At 51.0% G+C, this 12,153-nt stretch overlaps 1 protein-coding gene across 4 annotated transcripts in view; it reads left to right on the forward strand.

Moving 5' to 3' along the window:
• Positions 1-12,153, forward strand: part of GSG1L (GSG1 like) — a 278,696-nt gene that overhangs the window by 256,685 nt on the left and 9,858 nt on the right. For 3 of the 4 annotated variants that reach the window (XR_013167990.1, XM_077141447.1, XM_077141449.1), the window contains exon 6: positions 5,880-5,950. Coding sequence is in view for 3 of the 4 variants with exons in the window: in XM_077141447.1 (XP_076997562.1) it covers positions 5,880-5,950 (71 nt within the window). In the remaining variant the exon portion in view is untranslated. Of the gene's footprint in view, positions 1-5,879; positions 5,951-8,094; positions 8,179-12,153 lie in introns of those variants that run through there. The other variant, XM_077141448.1, reaches the window with a different exon arrangement.

Raw genomic sequence — 12,153 nt, forward strand, 5'->3', positions numbered from 1 at the left:
AAACCACGAGTCCTTCATCACAGATAGTTTGAGGAGCACATCATATGGATGGTCCGTCCTGCCAGCCAGTGGCTGGAGAACTAGGGGGCAGAAGCCAGCCTGGGGCCCAGGAGAATGGGGCTGGGGGTCTGAGGATGGCACAGACAGGGCCACATGGGGTGGGGGGGTCGGCCAGGAGCCCTGTGCCAGGGAGGCACCTGGCACCCACACCCTGGCACCAGGACATGAGGCCTGGCAGGTGGCCTACCGAGGTCCCCGGCTGCTGATGCCTGGCCTGCCAGGACCACACTGGGCAGTTAGGCCGTGCTGGATTGCAGGGGCCTTCCGAGGGGACAGCAGCTCTGGTCCACCTGCAACTGATGTGGCTCCAACAACATCTTCTTTGCTTCCGACTCTTGCCTACATCCTTCTCTCCTCTCTCAAAGAACAAATGCTGTCACGGGCCATTTAGGACAGTGGTTTTGTGGTTGGGTCCTCATCCTTGAGGCCTGTTTGCGCAGCTGCTGACAGCTCTGGGGCAGCCAGAGTTGGACTGTTCTGAATCCCACTTTCCCCTGGGACTTTCCACTGCAGGGTGCATCCACGACGGGTCTGCCCGCAAGTCCCCTTGCCTGCCAGGGCTTCTGCAGGGTGCAAAGAAAACAAGCTCTAGCACCAGGGATGGAGAAACGTAATTTCCAGTGCCAGCCCTGCTGCTGGCCAGCTGCAGGTGTGTGCCGGAGCCAGCTCTGACTGTGCACGTCTCTTCCCCTCTCCACATTCAGGGATGTCACATTGGCAGCTTCAAATCAGCCATGGTGGGAGAAACTTCACCACGGAATTTGACAAACACTGCAAATCAGGGCTCTGTTTTTTTCTTTTCAAGATCCAGTTGTTAATGTTTCCCAGCATACCTCTTAACCTTGGGCAAGTCACTAGCTTCTCTTAGCTTCTTATCTTCACACCTGTAAAGTGGGGACAATGGTGGTGAATTACCCTGTTGGTTAGGATACAGGACCCAAAATAACAAGGGCTTAGACAATTTAGAATTTATTGCTAGCTCACCTAAAAGTCTGAGCAGGTCCCTCTGTTACTGTCACTTTTCCCTGGGACTCACCCACCTTCCTGGGTGAACAGATTCACTCTTAGCTTCTGCTCTGACTCTCCTTGCCCCCCACTTTCGGGAGACTCTGTCTCTTCTGGTGCAGAAGGCTGCGCTGTGTCTTCCTGTGGGTTCTTTTGGCCCTGAATACAGAGGTTTTTGATGCTTTGAAGGCTCGTCTCTGCTCCTTCCAAGACATCCCTTTCCTGAATCAACAACAGTAGCTGCCAGGTTGAAATGACCAGGTGGAAGAAAGGGTTTGTGTCTTGGTGGGGATGTGTGTTGGTTAATATGCTAAAATAATATCCTTCCACTGCAGGAAGGAGGAGATGGAGTTGAATGTGGAGTCACAGAGTGACACAACAGCACAGGTTCCCAGAGACCAGGAGGATGATGACAGCAGCAGTAGTAGTAGTAGTAATAATAATAATAATAATAATAATGTATTTGTTGAGCACTTACTATGTGCCAAGCAGTGTTGTAAGCATGCTAAATAGATTGAACTTTACAATTATTAGCTTGTTAGGCCTAGGAGGTAGGTACTATTTCATACCCATTTACTGCATGAAGAAATCAAGACTCAGGGAGGATGGGGGGTGGAGGGGGGTGGACGGGTGTCTGGACTCAGGTAAGCAGTGGAGCTGCCTCTCCCAACCCTCAAAGTGGCGAAAACCACAGCCGGAGCAGGAAGCCACCCCTGTCTCTCAGCAAGCAGCACACCATCAGCTCTTCAAGGCCCTTATTTGGATTGGTGGGTAATTTCTTATGCTACCATTTAAAAAAAAAAAACAAGCCTGTCTTCAGAAGGCACATCATATTTCCTGCAGGAAATGTCAGTTCCAAATCAAAGGAAATTGTCACCTAGTGGCATTTGCCATTGCTTTTTCCATTCCACTCGGAGCTCAGCATTCTTGGATGACCCTCGCTGGCCTCCCCATCTGGGCTCCCCTCGGCTTCAGGCTGTCTCTCCTCACTGCCCTGCCTGCCTCCTTCCTTCCCTCTCTCTCCTCCTTCTTTTCTGATAGGACTTGTGCTGAGCACGATCCTGGACCCTGCGGCTACATGCAGGGAACGAGATTGACTCCATCCCTCCTCTCTGAGTTTATGCTTTTCTGGGGAAGACAGGCTATCAGACAAGTTAAAATTAATAGCAGTTAGAACATTCTGAGCCTTTCCTCCCGGACAGGCACTGGGCCTTACAAGAACCCAGCGAGGTGGCTGTGGCGGTCATTGTAAATATTATTACTGCTTCCACTATATGCCGGGGGCATACAGAAAATGTGGAGGCTCAGGATGACCAAGGAAGCCACTTGTGTGGTCAAGGAACCCGCACACAGTCACACTGCCCGTTGATTGCAAAGCTGAGGCTCCAGCTTCTCACTCCAGAGCCCAAACTGTCAACCATGTCTGAAACATCCCCTCGTCCTCTGGGCGTGTTTCCTGCCAGGAAGCACTGCCAGGAAGTGCTGCTGTGAGCACACTCAGATCTCATGCCACCCCCATCCGCGGGGTTGCAGAAGGGTTCTTGCCCGTAACTGCTGCCAGGGCTCAGCCGCTCGCCCAACTTCTGCTGAGACCCTGTGGAGCTGTCCTTTCCACTGGAGATCTGGTGGAGAGGACGTGGCTCAAGGAAACCAGCTCTTTCCAGAATGGCTATACAGCATGGTAGAAAGATGGACACACCTGGGTTAGGCTCTCAGCTCCCTCTTTGAGAAATGAGCTTCAAAATGCAGTTTGAGCATTGTTTCCTCTGCAAAGCCTGTGCTGGTGTCTTCCAAAGCGTCCTGGGTATTCTCTTTTTCAAGATTCCCTAGCAATGGGTAGCCATGGTTGAGATACCAGGGATCAGCAAACTATGGTCCCATGGGCTAAATCTGGCCCACAGTCTTTTTGCAAATAAAGTTTTGTTGGTACACAGCTGTGCTCATCTGTTTACCTCTTGTCTACGGCTGCTTTCCCATTTCGAGGACAGAGACCATATGACCCTCAAAGCCTCAAATATTTACTCTCTGGATTTTTTTTTATAGGAAAATTTTGCTGATCCCTGGGTCAGAGAGTTATTCTCCCTGCCAACTTTCTTAACCTCTTTTTAGCTTAAAACTTAGCACATTAAGATGTTCATGTGTAAAACAAACACAAGCATTTCTAGAGTCTCTCTTCCAAAGACATCTTGTGGTCCTCAAACCCAGAACAAGGCCTGGCCCGGGAGGTGCTCATTCAGTGGCGGGGCTCGTTGGCCGTGCCAACCATGGGTCTCCGGGCTTCTTGGCAGCCGGGTTTGGGTGGCCAGGGAAGAGTCTCTGGGCCCTTCTCCCCAGGGTGGAGGCTCCCCGCAGAGCCCACAGAGGCACCCACCATGCAACCAGGAGGAAGAGGAAGCTCGAGACAAGAATCCATGAGAACTGGGAACCTGGAGTGGATCCCAGAATGGGTTCATGGTTAAGGCTGGAAATTACAGGGGGATGTGGGAAGCCCACCATCAGGCAGGGATGGCATCTATTAACCCTAAGGCACTGGAGCTGGCCAGGCAGCTGGCTCTGCAGGCTGGGGTCAGTCGCCTCATCTCGGCTCCCATCCGGTGTGTGACTCGTGTTACAGCATCAGGGCTGGGGATACTCCAGGCTCTGCTTGAACACCTCTGGCGATGGGGAGCTCACCACTTCTCTAGATGGACATGCACAGATGTTCCTCACAATATCGTTTGGAAGAATGAAAACCTGGAAGACAACCAATTTATGGGTTGATTAAATTAACCATCCTTTCTCCTACAACCATGTGAAAGAAAGATGAGCGAGATCTACGTGCGCTGATATGGAAAGATGTTGGAAATTTTTGTGTACGTAAAAAATAGTGAATCGGGTTACAAAAAAGTATGCTTAATTAGTATTTCTTTCTATATTTAATAGATATTAAGTATATTATACTCTTGTTATACTTAAAATCATTTCACAGATATACTTATATATTTGCAGGTTGTATGTAAATTTTTATATAAAATGTTAATATATATTAAAATGTAATAATTCTGAAAGTGATAAATACTAAACTGCTAACAGTGGGTGAACCCAACTGCTTGGAGGTGTGTTTATACCTCCAGGGGTGACTTTTGCTTTGTCTATGGGGTAGGATTTTTTTTCTTTTTGGCAACAAGCCTGTGCTATCAGGAAAACAACAAAATTGTTTTCATTAAAAGACCAAAAAAGAAGAGGAATCTGCCTTTATATTGAACTAAAAACATGTCTTCCCGTGGCGTCAGCAGATAGGCCTTTCATTCTGTCATCGGGGGCCGCCCTGGCCACAGGAGATATTTGTAGAGAGAGATGGTACAAAGGCTGTTCCTGGGAAGCACAGGCCTAGCTCCTTGGTGCAGATGCATGGTATTATTCAGCAGTCATCTTTTTCTAATTCGTGGTGCAAGCTTGCCTGCTCCTCTAGTCTGGAAGCTCCCTGGGGGCAGAGGTGAGAAGACAGACATTTCTGCCCTGGACAAAACATCTGGTGCAAACTACACAGAGTAGGTGTCTCCTGGCCCCCCTCCAAGCTTCTGGGCATCACTTTGCAATTAGGAATAAGATGAGCGGGGAAGAGCCAAGGAGGCAGGGTTGGAACATTTACTTTGTAAAGGACTGAGGCTTGCTTAATTTGCCTGAGAGACAAGAAGCTAGCCGTGGAAGAGTGGAAAGACAGGGCCGTGGCGCTGGAGGGTTTTGGGGGAGCACTAACAGTGAGCGGGGGTGAGGGAGGTTTCAGGACAGCAGCAAGGCATGGAAAGAATGAAGATGTCAGGAAGTGAGCCTGCAATTTGGAGTACTTCGGGTGATCTTTAAGAGCTACAATAAGGATTGGAGCAGTTTTATAGCTTGGGCTTCTATAAATGTGATGCACATCTGGGCTGTGCCATGTACAGCCCTGGAATTTATTTGGGTTACAAATGAATGAGTGCGACCTGAGTAAATAGGGCCCCGCCGTGTGCTGGCCCCATCATCATGGGGATGGGGACGTAGGTGTAGAGCTGGGCATGGGGCTTATCACAGGGTATGTAGCTGCCTCTGCCCTCTGTGTCCTTGACCAAAGATCAGTCTCTGATCCACATTTACCTCCCCCCGTGCACCAGTAAAGGCAGAACCTTCTGGAACTGTGGGAACCTTCAGATGCCAGGGAAGAAAGAAACCATGTAGAAACTCTTGCAGTTTCAGGTAGGAAAGCTCATTGCGCTAGAAGGCCAGGGGCTTTGTTTATGCATAGAATTGTCTTTAGCATGCACTTTAATTTAATTAAGAAAAATTACAAAGCTAATAAAAGTCCTTTGGCAAAATAATCAGAAAATAGAATTAAGCAAGAAGAAGGCTCCAGATTTAATCCCTTCCATCCTCATTATCTGGAGATAATCACTATTAACCTTTTGGTGTATATCCTGCCAAATAATTTTTTGTGTATACCAGTGTATAATTTTAAAAATAGAAACGAGATCAAGTGGTACCCATTCTTTTGTAATATGCCATTTGCACATAATCGAACATGCTTTTGCGAGACCTCATGGGTTTGTTTCCCCGTTCTGCCTCTCAGGTGTTAGCCAGGTGACACTGGGCCGGTAACATCACCTCCCAATGCCTCCGTGCCTTCCTTGATCAAATGGAAATGATGACACCCATCTCACAGGGTCCCACAGGGCGGTGAAGGGAAAGTTGCTTTGCAAAATGTTCTCCAAGCAGGAGGGACTACAGCTTTTCAGGTCCTGTGGGTCTCCGCCAGCTCAGCCTGCTCTTCCTCACACTGGCTTTTGTTTTCTCCTTTCCAGGATCGAGAAGGGGGATGGGATCGAGGAGGAAGACTTTCGCTTAGACTGCCGCCATGAGAGATACCCCACCCGTAAGTGACTTCTCTGCGGGAGCCTGGGGCTACAGATTCAAGGACTGTCCAGGGAGGAAAAAGCCCTGGAGATGATCCAGGCCAACCTCCCCTTCCCCCTGCATTCTCCCCCAGACAAAGATGGGGAAACCAGCATAGCAAGTCTCTGCAGTGGCAGCTGCTGCCTTCGCAATGGGAGTTGGAATGCTAAGAAAGGAGCAGGGATCCCGGGGTGCATGAAGGGCAGGCAAGCCAGAGAAAGTACAGCCCATGCCCAGGCCTGGATGAGCTATTGGTCTGAAGGGAGAACATCTTCTGGGTAGAAGTAGCCAAGTCAGAAGTAGCCAAGTCTGAGCACTGGATGCTTTTGGCAGCCTCCAGTGCATCAACTTCCCATGCCTGCCCGTGGGGAATACCCTAAGAGAGAATCTAGCGTATTCATTAGGGAAACAAATGTCTGGAGCGGAAAACCAAGGGGAAGGTAAAAGGAGAGAAAGGGATATATAGAAAAGCAAAGCTCCAGTCTAAGTTTGATGTGCAGATGTTAAAATCCATCCGAACACCCACCATGTGTTTCCCAGCCAGCCCCTCCCCGTGCTGAGGACTTTACTTGCTGGGTCTCATATTCTGACCCCAACCCCTGCAGCTAGGCTCACGGTCCATAGCTTGCAGATGAGGAATGTAAAGGCTCAGAGAAGTGAAGTAGCTTGCCCATGGTCACACAGCTTAGCTAGTAAGTGGTGGGACAGTTTTAAGGGCACTGTCAGAACCCTGCTCCTATCTCTAGGACCTTCTAGGAAGCTGCAGCAACTTCTGACTAATCTTCTACCTGCATCTCCATGCCTGGGGGCTTCTCCCACCTGCAGGCACAGGAGACTGAAAGTCCCGGGAAAGTTGGTGTATAGATACCCTGGCTCCCTCCCCTTGAGTGAGCTCATTCCTCGTGCACAGGTGCCCTTGTGGGACTGAGTCACTTGCTCTCTGGTTGACTGTCTTCTCTTCCCTGTGCCCCTCCTTCGTACCTGCACTCCAGTCCCTATTTTGGGAACTGCTCTGGGGGAACCCAGGCTCAGGTCTGTTGGACGTCAAATCCTGTGATGCTTGTAACTGAACATGCAGCAGCTCTGCCTGGAGGGGGAGATGGTAGCGAGCCTAGGAGCTCGGACCGGGCCTGGCTGGAGAAGAGGAGAGGGTCTAATCTTCACTACAAGGGAAAGAGGACCTGCAAAATGCTTGCCTGCTTGGGAATTAAGGTGGCAGCGGCATGGACCCTGGGCTCACACCCCAGGGTTTCACTCTAGGGGCGGGGGGCTCCCTGGAGGAAGGGGTTAGGAACCAAGGGATGGAGGAGGCAGGGGAGTGCCTGCCTGAGGGATGACAGCCAGGAGCATCAGCCTAGCAGAGAGATACGCTTGGGAAGCTGGGAAGAAAGGCTGAGCATCCTGGGCGGTTCTGGACCTTCATCAGACCCCTGTTTGGGACCCAGTTCATCTCATCCAGCCCCCCGCACAGAGGCGGGAAACCCTGGATGGAAAAAGACCCGGCGCTGGCCTCGGAGGCAGCTGGGGAGCTGGAAGGATGGAAGGTCGAGTCCATTGGGAAACGGAAGAGGGTTCAAGGGGAACCTGTTTGGCCCTAAAAGCAAATCCAGAGATTATGAATGAGGGTATCCGGGGTGAGGGGACTGCAGCCCATTTCCCACAGCCCTCACCCCTGTCCCGCCACCCGGGTCCTCTCCGAAGCAGCGTTCCCCCTTGAAAGAATGACCAGATGCACTCAATAGTTGCACAGCCCATGGAGAAGTCTGTCCTGCGCCAGCACCCTGCTAGTGCAGGAGGCGCCACGGAGACAGGACCAGACAAAGTCCTGCCTTAGGGGGCGAGGGAGCTGCTAAATGAGTGAAGAAGTGCACTGAGGAAGGAATGTGTATGATGAAGAAGAATCAGAGGGAGGGGCTCCTTGTGGCATCTGTCTGAGGACCCACTGGAGCTGGGACCTACAATGGAAAGGGGTCCACTAGAGAGAATTTTCCGGCCAAGGCTGCGAAGCAGGAGTGAGCTGGCGCAGGGCGAGCGGTGGGAGAGGTACCAGAGGTGACTTGGGGTGGGTTCGAGGACTCTTTGCTGGTGGAATTGTCAGGCTGTCTCCGTTTGGATTCTCCCCAGAAGCAGATCCCAGGACAAGGCTTCGAGACCAAGTACTTTATTTTGGCGTGACTCACAGAGGAGTGGGATAGGCTGGCACCCCACCGGGGAACTTGGGGAGCCCTCCCACCTGACCAGGCAGGGTTTGAGGGCTGCGGGGCATGGGTGGTGCATGAGTTTCCCACTTGGGGCAGACCTGCAGGTCTGGGACATCAGCCAGAGGTGCGCTGCCAGGTGGGGTGGGGGCTCCAACAGCACCAGCCTGGTGACTGATTGGAGATGAGGGACTTGGGGGGGACGGGGGGAAACCCAGGTACATGCAGACTTTTTTTGCCCTGGCGAGTCAAGAGCTTGCTTCCCATTGCCTGATGGGATGTGGGCAGAGAGCCAGGTCTGTAAGAGGCAATGATGCTTGGTCCAGGCTGAATTTGAGGGGGTTGTGGGGGTGCCCAGGAGGCAGCTTGAGAGGGCTGAGGGCTCAAAAGGGTGGGGGCGTTTAGGGCTGCAGGAAAGGATGAGGTCATCTGTGGGGCAGGGAGAGGCAGGGGAGCAATGAAGTGATAACACCTGGTAGGCGGGGGGGGGGGGCGCTCCAAGTGGCACCTGGAAGCCCACTGGGGAGGGGCTCCTGGAAGCTGGCTGTTGCCCCCAGAGATTTTCCACGTCCCAACTCCTCAGGGAAGAAAAGAACCTTCCAGGCAGTAGTACCTCTGCCAGGTGTGCCTTTTATCAGGTAACTGAGTGTCAGCAGAGACGGGCCAGTTTTCCCTGGGGGCCAAAACAAAGAGGAAGAAAAAGGCCCCTTCAGGGAGGGAGCTGACTGGACCCTGGCTTCTGCAGGCATTTGAGCTACCCTGAAGTTGGCTGCCTCTGTGGTCATTCATTTATTCAACAGATAGATACTATTACTGCTGTGTAACAATGTCACTGCTGTTTGCTATTATTATTTAGAGATACAAGCCTTGTGTGAGCTGAGGGAGGCGCAGTGAAGGGGAGGCATGCCCGGGGAAGGCAGGGTGGGGAGGGGGCTCCATTACAGTGACCCAGCTTGGTAGAAGGAATCCTGGGGCTATAATGATGACACCTGGAATTGATTATGAAAATAGGCCACCAGAAGGAGTCCCACCAGGGTCTGATGATAATGCGTTCTCACCCTTACATGTTCTGAGGGTTTGATATTTATTCACACACTGGATCCCAAGTACCATCCCATTTTGCTAGAGAGACTGAAGCCCAGGGAGGTTAATAGACTTAACCAGGAAGTAGCAGAGCTGGGATTTGAACCTGGACAGTTTGGCTCCAAAGCCCACGCCCTTAACCGCTAGGTTAAGCTGCCCTGTGTCAGTGGGGGCTCCCACTTGCTGGGCACACCCGTATGCCGGGCTCCTCAGGAAGCTGACAATTGAGAAAAGCAGCCCGATGAGACCGTGTAGGGAAAGGATGCTGTCTCCAGAATGCAGCCTCTTAGCTGCTAGCGGGTCTTGAGCCAAGAAAATATTTTGGAAATGCCTGGGCGAGTTTTGCAATATTTCTGCACCGAGCAGCTGCTCCGAGCCTGCGATGGGCTGACTTTCCAGCAGGAGGAACGGGGGAGGCAAGCTGCAAGCACTTGCTGGGTGCAGGTCTGGCTAACTTGGCCGCCAGCTCATGTGATGGCTGACATGGCCCTGGGAAGGAGGGATCATGATTCATGTTTTGTAGACTGAGAACCTAAGGCTCTGAAAGGAAAACTGGCATTGCTGCAATCTCGGGACCAATCAGTGATAAAACTCAGCTTGTGAGTGACCTCTCTCTCCTTACCCGGTGTATTAGTTAGGATTCTCTAGAGAAACAGAATCAACAGGAAATATCTATAACTATAAAATTTATAAAAGTATCTCATGTAACAGTAGGAACATAGAGTCCAAAATCTGCAGGGCAGGCTGTGAAACTCACAATTCCGATGGAGGGTCTGGACGAACCCCACAGGAGAGGCCGGCCGAAGAGGAAGAGAGTCTGTCTCTTCTGAATCCTCCTTAAAAGGCTTCCAGCGATTAGATTAAGCATCACTCATTGCAGGAGACACTCCCCTTGGCTGATTACAAATGGAATCAATCAGCTGTGGATGCAGCTGACGTGATCATGATTTAATTCTATGAAATGTCCTCATCGCAACAGACAAGCCAGCACTTCCCAACCACATAAAATGGGTACCACCACCTGGCCAAGTTAACACAGAAACCTGACCATGACACCTGGTAAGGAGGCTGGACCTCACCCCTTCCCACTCTTGCCCTCCCTCCCTCCCTCCCTCCTTCCCTCCCCTCCAGCCACGCTGACCTTCCTCCTCCTCCAAGATGTAAAACTCACTCCCTTCACAGTGCCTTTACTGTTTCTTCTTCCTGGAATGCTCTCCCCCTACATCTTTGCATGGCTGGCATCGTCTCATCTTTTAGGTCTCAGGCTGAAAGCCCACTTGCTTCCTCAGAGAAGCTTTCCCTGACCTAAACTAGCTTCCCTGGTCGTCTTCTTACCACCATGTTTTCTTTCTTCCATAGCATGTATCCCTCTCTGAAATGATCTTTTACATTCATCTATTTGTTTTGTTTTCTTGTATTTTGTTTCTGCTGCCTCTCTCCGTTAAGCTCGAAGAAAACAGGCACTTTGCCCATTTTGTTCACATCTATGTCCTGAGAGCCGAAAGCAGTGTGTGGTACATAGTAGGGGCGCAATTTTTCACTCTAAACCTCCAAGTTTCTCCCATCACTTCCCATCTGAGCAGTTACTGTACATAAACAGTTGCACAAAGTTTTGGTTGTCTCAAGTGACCCCAGAGTTGTTACTTTTTCTTTGGCTACTGGACTATGGCTTCTGCCATAATTTTTTTTTCCTGAGGAAAGAGTTTGCTTTTGAAACCTGCCTTTGGGGCTTCCCAGTGCAACCAGATAGCTTAGGAACACACCAGATATGACATTTGATGGAGGCAGTCGTACCATATGGTTCAGGTATCTGCCTCTTCCTTTCAGAGGACACTGGGTTCAGAGCTGATTGCAGCTGTCAAGTTCAATGCCCAAGACAAGACTTTGATTTTGCCAGGTGTGTCTGCAAGAGTGGGGCCGAGCGAGAGGCTGTCACTGGCCCGGGCACAGAGCTGCCTTCTGGGAGCTCCGTCTAGACGGGTCTCTGCCACTGCTGTCCCTGAAATAGCAGGGGAAATTTCAAGGAAGGCGTTTTCTGGGCCCAGAGCAACTTGACATTTTTATTAGATCAAAATCAAATCCAATAGAGTGCTGCTCAAGTCTCTTCCTTTATTAAAATGGAAATAGACAATATTTCTGAAACAAATATCAATGCCAACTTGCCGTTAGCTTAAAGACACTGGGGACCCTGGCACTGGGAGGGGGCAGCTGGGGGTGCAAACCAACTTTAGCATCAGAATCCCCTGGAGGGATCCTTAAAATAGCTGGCCAGGCCCCAGTCCCAGACTTTCTGAGTGAGCAGGTCTGGGGCGGGGCCTCGGGTTCTGCATTTCTAACAAGTTTCCTCTGATGCCATCGTGGTTGGTCCTCAGGTTGCATTCTCGGTAGCCAGGTTTTGGCCAGCGCTGGCCCTGGACCAACGCCTGTCCCTTTGAGTTACTGCCAGGAGCAGATCTGTGTTTTGTCATTTGCTCAGGCTATTCAGCAACTTCTAGATGGAAACTGCTGCTTCTGGGTAAATTCACCTCCAATCCATCTTCCTAGGGCACAAACTTAATCATGTCTCCCCCTTCCACCCTCCCAGCTCTAAACCTCTGAGAATAACATGCCCAATGGGTGTCAGGCACCGTGCTAACCCTTTCACACGGTCCCACAGAGGCCTTCTCTCACCATCCTATCTCTTTTCATTTCCGTGGCTGCTCAAGTCAGTAGCATGCAATGGTTGGTCTTAAACAATGGGAATTTATTAGCTCACTTGAGGCTGAGGATGTCCAAATCAAGGAGATGCTTCCTTCCAAAAAAGCTCCAGTGTCTAGGGCTGACTGCTGGTGGCCCTTGGCGCTGGTCTCCTGTATCAGATGCCGGTGCACGTGGCAGCCCCTCCTGGCCTCTCCAGGCTCAA

This window comes from Tamandua tetradactyla, chromosome 23 (assembly GCF_023851605.1).
Source record: "Tamandua tetradactyla isolate mTamTet1 chromosome 23, mTamTet1.pri, whole genome shotgun sequence".
Taxonomy (NCBI): domain Eukaryota; kingdom Metazoa; phylum Chordata; class Mammalia; order Pilosa; family Myrmecophagidae; genus Tamandua; species Tamandua tetradactyla.